Here is a 20,480-nt window from a genome sequence, read left to right as displayed (position 1 = left end):
TATATTTTATCAATGAAATAATTTTGCTGTGGGGTAGGCCTTAACTAGCAGTGTGCTGCTATCGCCCCTTCCTAGGCCCATAGGAGAAAAAGGAAGAGGATATAAATTAACGACTGCACCCTCTCTATTGAGTCCAGACTTGGACTTACAATTCATTACAAAAAAAAAAAAAAAAGCCTCTAGGCAACCACTGCCACTTTATTAAAAGTTCGCAATTCAATGAAAACTATTTGTAATTCTTAATAAAATAAGTCCTTTTGCCGGAATCGTCTTAATCAGAGCGACCTGGGATTATGATTAGATAGATGGTCAAAATCATCAAAGTCAACAACATAGTTTAATATGACTTTGCAATTCTTTATGCTTCTTTTAATTAATTAACACTGCGATCAGAAAGACTGTAGGTGAGGGAGGACGCAAACATAGAGGAAATGTTACTTACAACTGGAGAACTCCAAGGGGCAGGAGTGTTCATCCATTGGAAAGTTGTGCAATTGTAATTGGCACTCAGCATCAATTGTCAACCTAAGTAGAAAGATATCAAACATAAAATGGATTTTAGACATAATTTTAAATTGTAAATTTGCACAATTTTAAATGATAATTTGTTTTTGTTTTCTAGAGAAAACCTCACATTCTGATTGAAAACACAAAGTATTCCCCGATGAAGAAATCCACCAAGTCCAGGGAAAAAATTACATAAGACTTAATGTAATCTGTTCATTTTCACAGACCAAATAATAGCATCTTATTTACCTCAACTATATTTATTAAAAATGTATGATCACTGAAGTTTTTGGTTTTGGTTTTTCTCTTTGCAAATTAGTTGCTCAGGTGAGGCTGCTCAGTGAATATATTTAATTGAACAGAACCAACTGTTTCAAGAACTTAAGCTCATTTACTGTTTGCTTGTAAATGAATGTTGATAATTCTAAGATCTTATTTACTAATTAAATCAGGACCTTCTGTTTGTAAGAACTTGTTAGCTATTAGCTTTAATTGCTAAAGGTGAGTTTAAAAATACCTGTGTTACACAATGGCATGGCATACATTCTACACTACACTGTCACTAAATAAGATATTCTAGAGGATGTCATTAAATAGGATATTATAGGGTAGAAGAATACCTAATAGCAAACAAGAAATGTTAAATGCACATACGCAGATACATTTGAAAAATGTTTGCCAATGAGTCTTAATTAGTTTATGTATGCAGGGCTTACTAAAGCATACAGATTTTCTGAGTCTCAAGTCTTGGGCTGGAACTCCAGGAAAGAGAATTGAAAGTCAGATGTCTTGACCACATTTGGATAAGTATGAATATAATCTCAAATTATAATGGCAATGGGTTGATTATTTTAAAATGTCATATTTTAGCTATATTTCTTACATTGTACAGATACTACTGTTGATGCAGTGAAATTATTTTATGAAAATCTATTTTTAAGAGTTTATCCAATTAGTATAATTTTTAATTGAAAAGAATTAAGAATGTATTATTTTATGATACAGTGGAGCAATTACTGATGTTAAAATATATCTAATAATTACTAATCCCTTAATTATGGAGCACTGGATAGAGTGAATTGCTTCCTCATTTAATAAGTATTATTATGTATTTATTCTTCTTGAACTTTTCCAAAGTCATATAACTGGAGGCACAGTTGAAATTTGGACCAAGGAATATCTACCTTCAAAGATGGAGATTTTAATAATTGTTACTGTATATTTATATGCTCTTCAAAGGGAAGATTAGTTTTACTCAAAAAGGAAGTTATAATTAAATTTGATATTTTAATAGTATTACTCCAAATTAAACTGGAATTATTCAAATTGCAAATAATATAATTGCAGATACAAACATACATACAGTTCTAAATGTCTTTGGGCATGCGCAAAAACACACAAACACACTCATAGCTCATTTTAGATAGCCAGAACAAAATCGTCTATATATATAGGCTAGTAACCATTCAAGCTTTGATTGAATCTCCATTAGTGACACTTTTGAGATGGCTTTAATAATTAACTAATGGGCGATTCCACAAATTAACAAAAGTCCAAAAATGACTACAATGTTTTGAGAACAATAAAGTCATTTGAGATAGTATGATTGACTTCATATTTAAAAAGCTGAACTGGGCTCTGATGTATCAGGGGAATTTTGTACCCACTAGATTCTGAATTCAGGCATTGGCCAGAAACCATGGCTGATGCTTATAATCCCCAGACTTTGGGAAGCTGAGGTGCTTGAAGCCAGGAGTAAGAGACCACATGGACAACATAGTGAGCCCATATCTACAAAAAATACAAAAAAGTCTTAGCAGGGCATAGTGGCATGTGCCTGTGGTCCCAGCTACTCAGGAGGCTGAGGTGGGAAGATCACTTGAACCTCTGGAGGGCAGAGGTTGCAGTGTGCTAAGATCATGCCACTGCACTCCAGTCTGAGTGACAGAGTGAGACCCTGTCTAAATAAAAATATATAAAAATAAATTCAGTTATTACTATATCTCTAAGTTGATGAAAGCCATGATGAATATAAAAGGCATGGAATGAATTTATTTTGGAATTGTGGCTATTTTTTTCCTGGTAACTGATATAACTGATAAAGGTTTTGGAGCCATTTTCAAGTATTATATTTTGTATGTTGAGCAATCACATTTAACATGAATCATTTTGAAGCTAGATGTTCTCAGATACGAAGATTTAGAATTGTAGTATTCTTATTTTGATTGAAAATATATACAAATAATTTTAATATTTTCTATATTTACTATGTATCAGGCTCTACACTAGTCACTTTACTTATTAACCTATTTTGTCCTTATAGCAAATCTGTAACATCAGAATAAATATCTCTGTTTTATAGAAATTAAAGAAATGAAAGATAAGAGTCTGCTCAGTTGTGGTGTCAAGGTAGAAGGAGAGACAGTACAGAGTGGGACAGCGTGGTTGTGCTTTCCTTCCCAATAATTTCCATCAGTTCTCACTTAATTTTTCTAAATAAAAATGTAACTATGTAAAAACATCATACTTACTATGTAAACAAAGCTTCGAACGCTGAATGTCCTGCTACCAGACAGCTGTCCCTAAGCCCCTTTACATAGAAATGCTGGAGAGTTGCCTTAGTTCATACAGATAGTAAGACAGAGCTAAGAACCAAAGTCGATGTCTGATTCCTAAGCCTATGTACTTATCTATTATTCTGTCTAATAATGTACTCCCACCAATGAGAAACTTCCATGTAAAATGTTTTAAATGCAATTTATCAAGTGCTAAGATAATGGCATAAAATCATTATTTTATTAAAGTAGCATTTTACTCTAATTTTTAAATTTAATTTCAGAGACTGAAAGATAGCTCCTTCAACTTTCTCCCAAGATAGACAATAAATTAAGTTAAACAGCCTATTAACATAATGGGAAGAGGGGTGCCAGGAGATGAAATACAATAGATTCTAGGTGCTTGCTATTGAGAAGCTAAAAAGAGAAGGATGCATGGAGACATACACATCAAAACTTCTCTTTTAGCAACTATGTCATTCAAAATAAGGATATTTCCAAGCGTAAGAGCTGGCAGTCCCAAGGATGACTAGTTGTGTTTTAATTTTTGTGTTCTAAAGTACCAGGACATGCATACACAGAAAAACCAGAACAGATACAAAGGTCAGATGATCTTGAAAGGCAAAGGAAATTTTAGGTCAGTTTTGAGAAAAAGTAGTTTTCACAGCAGTCATGGAAATAAGCTCTGCCTATAATTAGTGCTTTGATAACAGAAAGAAGAAAACTAATGTGGTGATGTCATATACTATTTGATCCAACATGCCAACTCTGATGTAGTCTTAAAGTTTCTGTTTTTAGAGACTTATCATTGATTTTTGCATTTTTTGTTTGTTTTCTTCTAACAATTACTCCTTTCCTTTCACAACAGAATACCTTAGGGTGTAGAGCACTCGACCATCATTCCAAATTCTCAGCATCCTGTTGGGGGTGGTGATCCAGTGGGCATCAGCCTTTTTGGAGTTTCTGAAGAAAGTGTCTGGAATCCAGATTTTCCCTACCATGTTGCTGTTCAATCGGAGAACTTTAATGGTGCTGTTAAATTTCAAACGTCTGTCATACCACGTTTGTGCAAAAAATATATCAATAGTGTATTCCTGTTTTTTTAAAAAAACGATAAAACAGAAAATGTGTACACAGTAAGATCATATTGTTAAATATCAGTATATTTCACTCCTTCTCTTTGCCAGTATGAAGCAAAGCTATCTTGGCTTCGAATAGTCCAAAAGAAAGCTGGAGTTTTGCTGAGGAGTCTACCATCTCACCCATCTTTTGCAGCTATGTTTGATACTTATATGAAAAAGTAGACCTGTCAAAGTGATTTCTGGCAAAAGGGCGTAGCCTTGATACAATCGTTACTTTCCATGTCTATAGAGCAGTGTTGTTTTGGGCCAGCTAATTAAGCCATGAGGGCTGTTCTGTGCATTGTGGGATGTTTAGAAGCAACTCTGGCCTTTACTCTTTAGATGACAGTAGCAACCTCCAAACCCACCCTCAATCCTGCCAAGTAATGGCAACTAGAATTGCCTCCAGAGACAGTCAAATGTCTCCTGAGAGGGAAAAAAAGTCCAGATTCAGAACCACTGCTGTAGAGTGAAACAAAGTTCAGAATATGAAAAAAGTCCTAAGCAGGAAATCTGGAAGTTCAATTGGGCCTATATTAACATGGGGATCCTGAAGAACCTAACTGAATAGTCCTTGTTAGGATAGAAAAGCGGAATCAACAAAAGGTGCTTTGCATCATGCCTGGTAGATAGCAAACACCCAAGAAAAGAGAGGGTGTTTTTTTCACTATTTATTTATAATATTCTTTTCTCTAAACAAGAGGAAATTAACCAATTAAAAATGATTTCTAATACTGTGCTAATCTCTATCACAAAATGCATTCTTAAATGCTATAGTGACAAATTACTATAATTATTTCCATCAAGTATACATATCACTAAGCCGGAGAGAGCTTGACTTCAGCAAAAGAAAAGCAGATACAGTGTGAAATTCAGACCATTAGGGCTGAGTCTTTTGCCTCATTCACATTGTTCTGTTTTCTTTCCTTGCACCACCTCCCACTGGGTGTCCTTGCGATTAACTACACTTCTACTCCGGTAAGCCATTTCACCCTTGTTCACCATTTAGTTTCATTTTTACAGTGTGCAAGTAATGAGAAAAGAGCCTGTTTTATGAAATCCCTTATCAACCAATTAGTGATGTGCCAGGAGAAAGAATAATTAATTCATTTCTGTTCTACATTTTGGCCAGAAAAGCCATGAATAAAAACCTTTGATTTTGAAAACCAATATTTCACAAACTGTGATGGTAGAACAGTGCTGGGGACTGTTATTCCTAAAACAAAAGACAGTTCTGCATTTAAATAAACTACCTATATAGCTTCTACTTCTTAGATATTTATAATTTATATAAGAACTCTAAAGATTCTGCGAATGATAGCTACAAAGAAGTTCGAATTTGTTTAATGATTAAGCAAGCAAACTTAATTAGCTTGGAGTATGCAGGTGATGGTGTGTCACCTCAACTGGCATAGCAATCTCTTTCTGACTCAGCAGAGTATCTTTATTGCTACTTGCTAAATGCCATTTTAAAGTTAGAGTATCACTATAATATATCGTTGTACTAATATTGTATAATATGGAATATTATGTTACATTATATTATATTGTACTCCATTGGGCTCTACTATATTTTACATTCTCTATTATATCATGGACTCCAGTCTAGTTTTGTATTTCACATTTGGGTAGAAAGTGTTACATCAGGAACAGAATTACATTCGTTATTACATCTGACACACGATTTTATCTGAGAAACAGTTCTGATTTGAAGCAAACTATGCTATTTTCACACCGTTAATATTCTAATAAGTAGTGGAGTACTATATCTTATTTTGTAGAAAGTAGAACTTGGAAAGTAAACACCAATTGTTGAATTTCAACAGCATAACATATTTACACAAATTAATTATATATGTATGATCCTATTTAATTCTGATGACAAAAATACTTAAAATTTAATTATATTACAATAAAAAAGGGATCTGGAAGACTATATTTCACTTCAAAAGTTTTAAACTTAAATTTTTTTGCTGGCATGTTCCTTACTATTTCCAAGACACCACATTTTCTCTCAAACATGCTAATAATATAGACAAAGAATTTTATTTGCAAACTCACCATATTGATAGCATTCACTGGACCAATGCTATTCACATACATGTCTGTGTGAATTAATGTTGGTTTCACTGTAAAGAGAAACACAGAAATGTTTGCACATAGAAGGGTACAAGATTTTAACGTTTTAATCTTTGTTTTCTAGAATAGATTTATTTAGCTACATTAGAGGTAATTTATTCATAACTAATTTGTACTAATTCATACTAATTTGCCACATTTGAATAACTATTTTGTTTTAAAAAAATCTTTTTAAAGCATGCACATGCAATAAGCAAGCATAGTAGAGTTTTGAAACCAATTGTCCTTTTAAAACTAACATAAAAATGAATAAATTAGAAAATGTTACCCTTAGCATTTCTCCACCTTTCTCTCAGATATTTTGAATTTTACCATGATTCCTTCAAGCTCTGAAATTGACTTGGACATGTCCCTGACTTGACCCATATAGAAATATAATTTCTTAATGACTCAGAAAAAAATATGCATTAGGAACATGAAGTGGACATAAAGATCAAATGGGTAATATAAATTGTTTTTGGATCACAGTTCCCTGTTAATTTCTTTTATGACCACATTATCCTCATATATGTCTCACCAACACAAAATTAATCTTCCTTAATGATTTGTTGTACACTTTGATATCATAGATAATATGAGAAAATCATATGGAAACCCATTATACACCTATTGGACAGAGACGAATGATATTTAAAATCTGTACTATGATATCCATGACCAAATGGATGGCCTCCATTTTTATTTAACATTTAATGAACAACCAGAGTGTTAGTCTCTTCTTTATTTATTTTCCTTGAAAGTATCATGTCCTAACTCTCTGTGGTGATTGAATTCTTCTCTATAACTGGTATTCACATTCTTGCCTTCTCCTGGGTGAGGCTATTCCTCCCCCTCTGGACTTTGGGCTTCACCATCTGATTGGCTTTGGCTAATAATATATAGACAAAAGTGAGTGTGCCAGTGCTACGACTAAGCATTCAGCATTATGAGCTTCTACTTACTCTGCTATGAGAAGTGGTTTCCTAGCTAGTCACTGGTCCCAGGAGTAGAACAAGAAACATGTACAGTATAGTTGCCCTAAATAAGCAGCTCCAGCTTGCTTTAGCCCAGATTAGTATATCCCCCAGGGGAGTGTAACAGAAATGTTTATTTTCATATGCCATTGAGATTTTGTGGTTGTTTGTTACACAGCAACAAGCAAACAACATATCCTCTCTTTACTGTTACTGTTTTGTTTAATTATATATATATATATATTATATATTTTTATTGCACTTTAGGTTCTGTGGTACATGTGGAGAACATGCAGGATTGTTGCATAGGTACATACATGGCAATGTGGTTTGCTGCCTCCATTCCTCCATCACCTATATCTGGCATTTCTCCCTATGTTATCCCTCCCCAACTGCCTTACCCCACAGTCCCTCCTGTATCCCCCCCAACAGACCCCAGTGTGTGATGCTCCCCTCCCTGTGTCCATGTGTTCTCATTGTTCAACACCTGCCTATGAGTGAGAACATGTGGTGTTTGATTTTCTGTTCTTATGTCAGTTTGCTGAGAATGATGGTTTTCAGGTTCATCCATGTCCCTACAAAGGACATGAACACATCGTTTTTTATGGCTGCATAGTATTCCATGGTGTATATGTGCCACATTTTCCTTGTCCAGTCTGTCATCGATGAGCATTTGGGTTGGTTCCAAGTCTTTGGTATTGTATATAGTGCTGCAATAAACATATGTGTGCATGTGTCTTTATAATAGAATGATTTATAATCCTTTGGCTATATACATAGTAATGGGATTGCTGGGTCAAATGGAATTTCTATTTCTAGGTCCTTGAGGAATTGCCACACTGTCTTCCACAATGGTTGAACTAATTTACACTCCCACCAACAGTGTAAAAGTGTTCCTATTTCTCCACATCCTCTCCAGCATCTGTTGTCTCCTGATTTCTTAATGACCGCCATTCTAACTGGTATGAGATGGTATCTCAATGTGGTTTAGATTTGCATTTCTCTAATGACCTGTGATGATGAGCATTTTTTCATACGTTTGTTGGCCTCATATATGTCTTCTTTTGAAAAGTGGCTGTTCAGATCCTTTGCCCACTTTTGAATGGTTTTATTTTTTTTTTCTTGTAAATCTGTTTTAGTTCTTTGTAGATTCTGGATAATAGCCCTTTGTCGGATGGGTAGATTGCGAAAAATTTTTTTCATTCTGTTGGTTGCTGATTCACTCTAATGATTGTTTCTTTTGCTGTGCAGAAGCTCTGGAGATTTTTTTACCTTGCTTCATAAAGGGATCATTGCTTTTTTTCCTACAGCCTCAGTCTGAGATATCTAGGAATATTTGAATTTCTAGCTCTAGCTCTCAAGCTTCACTTGAAAATAATATTTCTTCATTTTAAACTTACTGACACCCTCCCATTCCTAGGCCTGTATACTATTTAAACACTACTTTTACAACACACAAAAATGTATAGTTTAAGTCTTCCTTGCTCTTGAAGTACACTGATTTTTTTTCTAATAAAATAGATAATTTTATATGACCCTATCTATAGCGCAACACAAAAGACTAACACACCTCCTATATCAGGCCGAAGTTTATTGTCATATCCTTCCAGCAGGTTGTTTAAGATGACAGTGACATCACCCTCAGGAACTTTTGGAGTCAACACCCATGTTTTGTTAGAAGCATAATCTTCGTAGTCATCATCAGATTTCTGGCTAGTGAAGCTAAGAAAAAAACATTGGTCAAAAAACACATAGTTTACACTCAAGTTGACTTTTATCCACAGACCACCAGTGGAAAAGAATAAATAAAACAGGATTGAAACAATGTTTACATTGAAAATCTCATCTGAGGGTTATTCTAATAAAACTGCATAGACAGAGACTAAATCTATTCAAGTGCCCACTTTAGTTTTTCAGAATTCTTTGCCCTCCCATGTACAAATACACCATATTTCACTAGCTATGTTTACTTTTCCCATATTTGATGTTCTTTCTGCCTACTTCCAGCCTCCTGAAGTAATTATAAAAAAAACTATTTGTGTGAAAGTGATGGCTAAACCATCATATGTAGTCTAAGAATTCAGGTATAATGTCTCCTCTTTCCTCCTTTGAGGAGTTCACTTGTTGCAACTTATTAATAAAGTAAGAGACTGAAAATTAGATTCCCTCCCATGAACTGTCAGACATGTCTCTCCCCACTAAATTGAACACTAAGGAGAGAGCTCAGTCTCTCTGCCTTTGCTTCCCCCAGGGTGTGTTTATGCATATTTTTTCCCCTCACTTGCACTGAAGGCAAGGGCAGTTCATTTATCTTTGGTTGTTAAGAACCTGGTACTATGAAGAAAAATGTGGTTACAGACTTTAAACCACCCTTTGTCATAGCAAAGTTTTCTAGGCTGGAAACTCATACCGATGGTTAATGTACCACAATCATAGAAATGAAATGACCTGTTATAACTGATCAAAAAGCCACATAATATTCTTTGATTATATTTACTATGCCCAAACCTATCAGAAACCCCTTTAGCAACTGGGCTGGAAGCCACCTGAGAATGACTCTGGAAAGGGATTAGAATTCTTATAGCTTACCTCTCCCCCTAACTCAAGTCCCAAGATAACCCTGCCAAGATGATGATATTTTCCAGACGAGGGGCAACACAAACCCTTGCAAAAGCTATCATTTCATTTTTATAAGCACTCAATAAATATTGGCTACTTCTACAGTTTAAAGTAAAATAAAAAAAAATACAAACTTGAAATATAATATTTCCCACCCTGCTCCTATCTTCACCTTGTTTTTCTAAACAACAGTATAAAATGAATTTTGTCACCTATCACATAACTGCCACCTTTACCTTGAATAAATAAATGTATATATTCATATATTCTCCAACCAGATTTATTACCTTTCTTCACTTATTCTCAGTCATCAAGTATCTATATACACATACAATGTAGCTAAATATGCATACCTATGTCTGTATGTATGTGTGTACACAAACACATACATGTTTTCTGTGCATAGGCATATATAGATCTTGAGTTAATATTGCAGAAGTAAGATGTTTATGTGATTAATCTGGTTTGAGATTAAAGATAGAGGTTGACATCTGAAGAGTAATTATTGCCATGGGTCAACTTAATAAGTGATTATAGTAACATCTTTTTTCATTCTTTTTAAGCTTTGTGACTAGGAAACACTATAAAAATACATCTGCAAAAGGCCCAACATACCCAGTGTCTTACATCTTGTACTTTAGTGAGCATAGGAAGTTTAAACGATCTTTAATTTCACAGAATGCCCATAGTGAGTATGATGGGCTGAGCAATGCTTCTATCAGCTCTCAGAGAGAAAAGCCTCCATTCAAGCAGAGGCCAGTTTGCTGCTAGAAAAATCCCTCTTGGGCCTCAATTCATCATTTCTCCAGAGTACTGCTGAACTCTGCCTAATAGAGCTTTAATCCTCTGACCCAAATCTTACTGGTTGAGGAAAAAAAAAAGCTCTCTGGAAAAGTAATTTTCAAATCCCTCTAATAATTCATGAGAAAACAATATGGTTGGTTCATCAGATGCCATAATATAATTTATTACCATTTAAATCGTTCATGCAAAAGTGCCATTTCAAAAAAATCTCTCTCTCTTTTAGGTCTATCAGACACATGCACCCTATTAAATTTTCTTCAAGGAAAGAGGATATGTACTAATTGTTCAGTTTGTTTGTTTATGGCACCTCCTCATACCAACAAATAAATGAATCAGGTATAACCATGCTGTATTACCATTATTATGATTATCTGGCAGACCAGGAGGGAAAATACATAAAGTGAAAACATAAGGGATACTTTTTTAGAGGTAAGCCTGCTTTTCCCGAATTGCTCCAACAATTCCCTCAGAGTCATCACCAACTTTTATTTAACACTTCAGGATGTCTACTTAGCCATCAAGAGGTAAAATACTTAAAAGTATATACTTGGGAATTAGGAAAGGCCAGCTCTGCTTTCTCAATTTGTGTCTAGCCTGGCACTTACTGTTAATGACTTTGAGCAAGTTATTTAACCTTGCTAAGCCTGAAAGTTTTCAGCTTTAAAAGAGGTTTAATATTAGTTCTCACATTACATTCTTATGTAAGGTTAAGGCGATGCTTAAGTGCTTAGCACAGTGCGTAGCACACAGTACTGAAAATAAGTCCATAACAATTATTATATTGTTAATTAATCAATAGCATAATTTTATAATAATTTTATCAAGTGACCACTGCTAGATTTATAACACCAGCTCCAAACATGGAACAAAAACCTACATCTACGTATGCTGCATCAAGACTTTTAATACAATAAGGGCTGAGAAGAACTAAAAACAAATGTTTTTCAGGAAAAAAATTATGGCCATCTACATTATAAATGAATGAAGTTGTTCTTTTCCACAGCTTTTCTAGCTGAGGTCTAAATTAAAAGAGCTGATGCATAAATCTGGGATTGTTTCCAGATTTGTCTCAAAAAAAAAAAAGGAACTTCTTTTATTAAAGTTATGCAGCTCATTTCTCTAGAGTGCTTTGGACATAAAAAAAAAAACCTCTGCATTTGCAGGTAAGCTATCTAGGAATAACGAAGTCTGACCATCAGATGAGACATGCTGTGGAATTGTGGACCCCGTAAGAGTACCTGGGCAGAACAGATTGATAGTGATTTAAGGAGTTCACTCAACATTTGAGCAGATAGAGAGCACACATACTTGAATTTCTGGCTAAAGGAACCTACCTGCATGAAACAGTCTTTAGAGGTTATTACTTCTCTTGGTAACTTATAATCAGAAAATATTTGTATAGAGGGAAATAACTGAAATTAAAATTCCCCTTCAATTAACTAACCATAATAAAGACATTTTTGTCAACTGAATGATAGTTTATGAGTCATAGTGTCAGAAAAGAATGCAAAGATTTCATCTTTGAAAACATTCAAAAAATTATTAGAAAGCCACCTTAGTGAGAGCCTGGGGCCACAGCAGCAGCATCGCCTGGGAGCTTGCCAGAAATGCAGGACTCTAGGACACACGAAGACCCCGGGATAAGAATTGCTATTTTAACAAGTTTCTCAAATGATTCACATACATACTAATATTTGAGAATCTCAGTAATAAAATGGTTAGATCAATGGTACTTATTCTTGGCTCTGTACGTATGTGTATGTGTATGTGTTGGGGTGGGATTTTTTAAAAATGCGAAGTCTCAGGTTACTACTTTAGATCTAAATCTGAATCTTCATGTTGTATATTAGATTATTCATTACAGTTTTATGCATAATTTGAATTTAGGCATGATTACAAACATGAATTCATATTTGTAATTAGAAGTAGAAATCAATCCTATTTAGAAGAACAAAAGTGGCTTATAAAACAGAACAAATACTGCATAGAGATTGTTCGATGAGAGGTTGCTCACAATTGTGTACAGGATTCAAGACATTTTAATTTTGGTACATATTCTGGATGTTTGCCATTGTGAAGATTAATCATGCAGTTTCTGAAATTTTAAATTTCCACCTAGGTATTTCAGATTTCCATATATTTAATAAAGTTCTAAGTTTAGGGGTGAGAAGGAAAATCTAGTCATTACCCAGGATAGTAGAACAGCAAACATTTGGATGAGAAATAAAGGCATTTGTCTTTTTGTTCAGGTATCTTTAAACCTATAGGTGCTTGGCATAATAAGACTGAATGTATATTTATCTTTCTTTAACACCAGTAAGCAGTGGAATTTAAAAAATTAATTATTTGTATTCTTCAATTATTTTTACATTTTCAGCATTTCTTTCTTTTATAACATTGGTTTCACTAATATTTTCTTGGTACAAGTTTTGGCTTACTATTTTAGAAGTGCAATGAGTTCATATGCAAAGTATTTTATAGGTCAAAATAAATCTCTCAAGACATATACTTGGGAAAATGATACCTTAGACCTTTTCTATTAAAAATTCCCATGCGTTGGATTTTCTGCTCCACTGTTAACTCTAAATTTTGAATAGCCACTTCTTATATCTCATAAATCTCTATCCCTTCCTTTGCCACATGCAGAAGGACCCGCAGCTACTCCAGATTCTGTAAAGCCTCCAGAGGCTGTAAAGTTTAGTGGGAATCCCATGCCTTAAAGTAATCATTAATACAGAAATCTGTTGTTACTTATATCATCATGTTACCTGAGTTAGTTGAGTTCTGAAAATCAAGCCAAACTCCAGAACCTTTGCATGAATCTATCCTTTCTGCCTTCAAACTTTCCTTTGCTCCACTCCTCAATCTACTACTTAGCATGTTTCAATACAAACATCATATCATAGAGACCATTTCTGACTCTTATCTACATTTGTTGCCCACCCACCCACCCATCATGTGTTCTACCAGGAGACTGTTTCGTAGAATTTATCACAATGTGCATTTATTGACTGGTCTATTGCCTGTTTTCATTACTAAACTATAAATTTCATGAGTGTATGCTAAATGGAGATCTGTGGAAATAAATTTTTTGCTCACCAGTTTTCCTAGGAGAAATAATAATATTGAAAATAGGTACTGTTAAATATTCATTGTGTTCTACATATAACTTTAAAGATTTCACACACATTCCTCAAAACACTTAATTCTTAAAACACTGATATTCCTGTAATTATTCCTGTTTTGCAGATATAGAAACACTGTTACAATCATAATAGTCATAATAGTCACTGTTAGTTGGCCAAAACTAAACATTTAATTGTTACTTTTCATGGTTTTGAGAAAGAAATTGGGACCAAAGAATCTACGGCTATACATTCATCCAACAATGAGATCATCCAAAATAAATGATTGTTCCAGCCCATTTTCCCTTAAAACAATAAATTAGTTTATGCCTGAGTCCAATAAAAGACATGATGTGTTTAGCACAAAGTTAATAACATTCGGATTTCATAAACTTGTCATTGCAGATAGTGATGATTGGATCTCCCCACTCTGAGGAATAAAAGCAAAGCTTGCCATTTAACTTAATGGATGTGATCATCTGCCTCATTTAAACTCTTTCCTCTGTTTGGAAAGCAGTGTATTTAGCAGGGGCAAGGTACATGTATAAGCTAGTTCAATTTAAAGGATGTCCTCTAGCCACTGCAAAAGGTGGGCTTTGGTAAACAGCATAGGAACAGGCAGAGTAGGTGAGTGTACATCCTCAGAAGGCATAGGGAACTCAGCATATGATCATGGGAAGGGGGACTCCACTCAGTACTATCCAGGAGGGCTGGCTACTCTTTAAAGACATGGTGGTGTTCAATGGACAGGGCCATTGGGGCACTAGTTGCTTCATATAGGTCTTTCAATGGCCCATGGGATTTTATTCCTTCCAGTGAGGACATGTCCATTTCCTGTGCAGAACCTGTTCGGACAGTGCTCTGTGCATGAATGTGTGCACATGAGTGCATACATGCAAAGAGGGTAGAATTAGGGCAGAAAAATAAACCATTCTGCTAACAAATTGTCCTACTTAAAATGGCTTTCTCACCTCAAGTCCTGTTTATTTTTTTTATATTAGGCTAACAGCTGTTGGTATGTTTGACTGAATCAATTATCAGACATTTAGTTTCCAATATATAAAATGCAAATTGTTTACTTTATTAACAGCCTCAAATGATGCATATCAAATAAATGTCTGTGGGATTTTATTAGCTAAGATGAATTTGGTTGTAAGTATCACAACATTCAAACTAAATTGGGAGACACTGGCAGGTATAATTATAAATTCTAAGGTAGTATGAGCTTCAGGGAGATTTGACTCAATTATTTATGTATTCAAAATCTTAGATTTTTTTTCTGTCTTTCTCTTCTATTCTTCACGGTGTCAACTTCAACCCAGAGAAGTATCTATGTCGCCACAAGACTCTGGGTACAACTTTTCACCTCTATGCTTCTTTGTATATATCCATAAAAACAGAGATAAACTTTTTCAAAAGCTCTCTCAAAAAGAGGAAAATAGTTACTTTTCTAAAACCCCTCCAAAAGCCTCCTTTTTCTTTTTCTGTTTTCTGTATCACTAGGCTGAATGGGATCAGACACATGAAACTGTTATCAGTGGCTAGAGACTGAGGAAATGATAAATATTTAACCTTAATTATATAAACCCACCACTGGCGTAAAATATGAAAATGGCTTCCCTGAAAGTTCGTGAGCTTCACAGATACCAAATTAAAATTGTAGTAGTTCAGAAGGTGAGGAGGGGAAGTGTGAAGAGGCAAGGGCTATGCTCATTGCGGTGAGTGGAACAGAAAACAAGAATCAATGTCAGATTACATTATAAAATCATTATAGTCAATTTTCTCTGGATTACACCTCCCTCTCATAGTTTACTGTTTTTATCCTTTGTTTTAACCCTTCTTAAACAAAAGTGAAAAGACATAGAGTACCTAGGACTTAGCACTGCTGGAGGGAAGATATTTTGGCATTATCTGCTAATAATGAACATTGTGTGTGTTCTATAACCCAGAAATTTAATCTCCTGATTATTTCCAAAAGGAAATATATTCACGCATCTATTAAAAGACATGGACAAGAAAGTAAACAGTTGCATTATTTGTCACATACAGAATTAAGGAAACCCAAACCAATAGTAAAATGTATAAATAAAATATGGCTTGTACACATAATCAATTATTGTACAACAATGCGAATTTGTGAAATATTGCTACATGCAGCAAGATAAATTCGAAAAATAAAAATCTGAGCAAAAGATGTCAATACATTCATATGCACGAATATATAATACTTCTGTTATATAAAGTGTAGTGGCAAAAAAATGTATCTATAGTGTTCTAAGTCAGGACAGCAGTTATTTGAGGTAAGAGAAACAGGACAGAAACTAAGAAAGAAAGATGTTTCCTGGGGCATTGACAATATTTTATTTTCAGACATAGTTGATAAATTATATGGGTTTTTATTTCAATTTGTGATAATGCATTGGGCTATATTTTAAACTTATATGCTTTTTATACATTAATACTGCATAGAAAACAAAATAATCAAGTTTAGCTATGAAGGTTAAAAGCAGAGCATTAGACACCTAAGGGCAAAAACTGCTTCTGTCTTCAGAGGTGGTTTTTTCTAAAACTTTACAAGTGCCTGGCATTTGGCAAGGCACCCGATGAATAGGTTTCAAAACATGAGTATGGATTTTTTGAATGAAGATTCAATATTTGTGGAATTAACTTAGTAAGTGTCTCACTCTCTTTATATATGTGCCCATGTAACAATTAGAATTAATACTAAAAGGAGCTGCCTATATAACATGCTATTGTGTGGTTGCCATTGCTCTATTCCTCAAGTGCTGTTGATTCTCTGCATGGGAAAACTCAAATGACATACATTTAAAATACTTTTTAGACTATAATGAAACAAAGGCATGCACTGGTATGTTTATTACAGCAGTACTCACAATGGCAAAGCCATCGAATCAACCTAAATGCCTATCAAAGATAGACTGGATAAAGAAAATGTGGTACATATACACCATGGAATACTAAGCAGCCACAAAAAAGAATGAGATCATGTCCATTGCAGAGACGTGGATGGAGCTGGAGACCAGTATCCTTATCAAACTGACACAGGAACAGAAAACCAAATACTGCATGTTCTCACTTACAACTGGGAGCTAAATGATGAGGACACATGAACAAATAGAGGAGAGCAACACACACTGGGGCCTCTCAGAGGGTGGAGGGTGGCTTGCAGGAGGGAGAGGATCAGGAAAAATAACTGATGGGCACTAGGCTAAATACCAGTGTGATGTACAAAAACCCCCGTAACACAAGTTTATAAATACAAGAAGCCTGCACTTGTACTGCTGAACTTAAAATAAAAGTTAAAAAGAAAAAGTAATTTAAAAAAAGAGCCAAGGTTAACGCAAGAACAAATCCTAAAATCATGTCATATGTCCATGGCTGCTGGGTAGAATAGAAAGAAAAATGTGCAGGCTAAATTGTGGTTAGAAAGAAATGTTAACAAATGATTATTAAAATGGAATATTTCTCATTTATCTCCTTATTTATAAAGCTCTTCAGTGTAATTATTTACAACATGTTAAAAGTAGTATTTTCACTTTCTCATTTGTGCATACCTGGCTGCAGAATAAAAGCTATGACTTTGTTTCACTTAATATATGTACAGGAAAGTTCACAGTTGCATTATTTGTCACATACAGAAATAAACAGAACTCAAATCAACAGTAAAGCTGATAAATAAAATATGGCATGTACATATAATGAAATATTGGATAACAATGCAAATTTGTGAAATATTGCTACATACAATATTGGTGACCTCATACCCTGCATGACCATGGGAAAACTGGGACAGCTTGTCTTGCACACTACACACTAACATGGAAGGTTTTAAAGGCAGTAACCTGAAATGAGTTCATAAATATTCTGGCCTAATGTAGCATTTGTTTTATCATACGGCAGAACTTACACTCTGTACTTGACTTCTTACTGGACTATAATGGTAACATGGTGACAAAGTCAGTGTAACTAGGAAGGCTTCCTCTCCTTCACTCCAGAAACATATATGGACTGCATTACTTGCCATGTTCTAGGAAAATACAAGACCAATTTTAACCACAGAAGATATGCAAACCAAAAAAGAGAAGGATGTAATTATTTAACATCAAGAAACATATCAAGTAAGAAATACTTCTTATTTCTTAATTAATATAATGACGAATATGTTAAAAATGTGTGAGGTGCTGCATATTACTATTTTCAAAATAGGACATATACCAGTCATTCTTAACCCTGACTGTGTTCATATTAAGTGGAGGGCTTTCAGCAAACACCAGTGCTGAAGGCCTACCTCTTGTACTGCTTTAATTGGTCTCTATGAGACCCAGACTTTAGTATCGAAATAATTCTAAGGTGCAGCTGTAAACGAGCTACTGCAAGAGAGTATGACAGAACCACCTAGACTTTCTTTTTTGAGTAAATAATTACTTTGGTAACTGCTTTTAGGAAAGTCAGATGTCACTTACTATAGTGTTTCATGGTAAACTGAAAATTCAAAATACCATCATCCTCGGTATTTATGTACTAAGATAGGTCCAAATTAGTGTTTCCTAAAGCTTGGGACACCTGCCCTAGTACACAGGCAATTTTAATTAAGTGTCACATAGGTACACTATTAAAAGATATTGAAACATATAATTAGAAAGATTTTGCCTCTTTAATTTTCTTTCAGCATATCTAATTATATTGAGGACAAAGTCTCAGTTTATTTCTCATTTGTCTTTAGCCACTCCTTTTAATTTGCTAATCTGCCTTCTAAAGAGAACAAGAGCTAGCTTGGCATATCTGGCAGACAAAATACATAATTAAAATTTGATAATATTGTTCTGGTATATTGAATTTACTTTGCAGTTGTCTTTTAGTGTGAAAGCTGACACTGATTTCCAGTTTGTATTGTATTTATTAAATGCATTAAATAAAATTATTTTATTGAAAGGTACTTTGTTTTCTAAAAAAAAGTTCAGTCATGAATGACCATGTATTACTTAGATGTGGCAGAAAACATTGAATTTGGGAAACATTGACACAGATTTAGATTTCTTTGTTCGTCATTAATCGGCTTATATTTGAGACTCTTTTTTTGTAAGACACAGTTGCAGATGGAAAGAAGTACAAAATATGATGTTGATATCAAAACACTCCTCATCTATTTAAGTAGATAACTACTCAACAGTTAGAAAAAAAAAACACCTAAATAACAATGCAAGACAATACCAAAAACATTCTCACACTGTAGAACATGATTTAGCTCTGCCTGTCAGCACCTCCAATTAGGTATTGAGGTTATTTCTATCATTATTCTACCGTGTTTGCTTTCAAATCTCAATTTATGTAAGACGAAAATTTTCTTCTAGAATACAAACTAGTTTGAGGAACTAATAAAACTTTTGATTCTTTCTGTAGCAATAACATTCATATATAAAAACATGCATAATTTTTTACATATTTGCAGAGGCCACAGATGGATAGGAGAACTTCTATGCACTTTCACATGACACATGAACAAAAGATTAAACTCTCTCAGATTTAGGATCATTTAAAGGTCACTGAGAACAGGTGTATGAAAATGAAAGCTGGTTCTATATTTAGGCACATAAATGTATCGAATGTATTTGAAAATTCATATTGCTCTATGGTAACAGGAAATGAAACAGTCCAATTTCATTTTAGTATTTAGATATTTGAAACAATGGACCAATTTTTTTAGATAGTTGATTAAATTTTCATTTTCATAAACTTAACAACATGTGTACATACATCTGAATGATCATAATTCTGGAATTTTTTTTAACTCATCTTTCTTATACTTTGATGTTTGTTTCTTTCTTTTCTAAAATTGTGCTAAAACTTCATCTTCACATTCAAGGTAAACGAAAGCCAAATCTGTCCTCATGGTCATGGTCAATTCTAGAAGACTACTACTAAGTTTTCTTCGATTCTTTATAGATAAAATACTTCCTTAAAATCAAGGTTTTATTGTTCGCTTTAAAAAGTTAATCAAGTCTTTTCTTATCTTTCAGTCTTGTTGTTAGTACTGTTCTCGTTCCTCGTTCCTCCTACTCTCGTTATATAAATAGCTTATTTTTATCTCCATATAATATGAATTTACATAACTAGGAATTATGAATACTCCAGATTATAGAAATTTGTGTTCATTCACTCCTTTGTGTTTATTCACTGACATCTCTTATGAGCGAAGCACTATTCTTAGCACTTAGAATTATTACTTTTTTTAAAAGTTCCATATTGAGAGTGAACAAATTAGTTCCTCATGAACCCATTTTGGAAAGTCCAAAATTACATTTGTTCCTGGAATTCTGGAACAACATACCAAAATCCCCAATAAAATATGAAACCATCCTAACTTCACCCCAATTTTAAGCATATGTTGAGTCAAAAAGGCTTGTATAATAAAAAGCGCTGTTTGTGTAATTTACAGATTTATTTTTATATCTTTTGACACGCAATATGGCTAAAAGCCTTACATTATTATGAATTCATATTACAAAATGAGAGTACCTTAATGAAATAACAAGATAACTTACTGTCTTTTTTCGCAGTATATTATCATCTCTTACAAAAGGCTGCAACACTAATGTACATATTGTAAAATTAGGCTTTTATAGAATTCATGCTCTT

The 20,480-nt window shown here is 34.1% G+C and overlaps 1 protein-coding gene across 4 annotated transcripts in view; it reads right to left on the bottom strand.

The window, feature by feature from the left end:
* Positions 1 to 20,480, bottom strand: part of GABRG2 (gamma-aminobutyric acid type A receptor subunit gamma2) — a 99,416-nt gene that overhangs the window by 58,251 nt on the left and 20,685 nt on the right. For all 4 annotated transcript variants that reach the window (XM_078365740.1, XM_078365741.1, XM_002744135.6 and 1 more), the window contains exons 2-5: positions 8,846 to 8,997; positions 6,245 to 6,312; positions 3,936 to 4,156; positions 443 to 525 (exon numbers count right to left, since the gene is read on the bottom strand). In XM_078365740.1, coding sequence (XP_078221866.1) covers positions 443 to 525; positions 3,936 to 4,156; positions 6,245 to 6,286 — 346 coding nt within the window. In that variant the 5' untranslated portion in view covers positions 6,287 to 6,312; positions 8,846 to 8,997. The remainder of the gene's footprint in view (positions 1 to 442; positions 526 to 3,935; positions 4,157 to 6,244; positions 6,313 to 8,845; positions 8,998 to 20,480) is intronic.

This window comes from Callithrix jacchus, chromosome 2 (genome assembly GCF_049354715.1).
Source record: "Callithrix jacchus isolate 240 chromosome 2, calJac240_pri, whole genome shotgun sequence".
Taxonomy (NCBI): Eukaryota; Metazoa; Chordata; class Mammalia; order Primates; family Cebidae; genus Callithrix; species Callithrix jacchus.
This window is presented reverse-complemented; position numbering and strand designations above follow the sequence as displayed.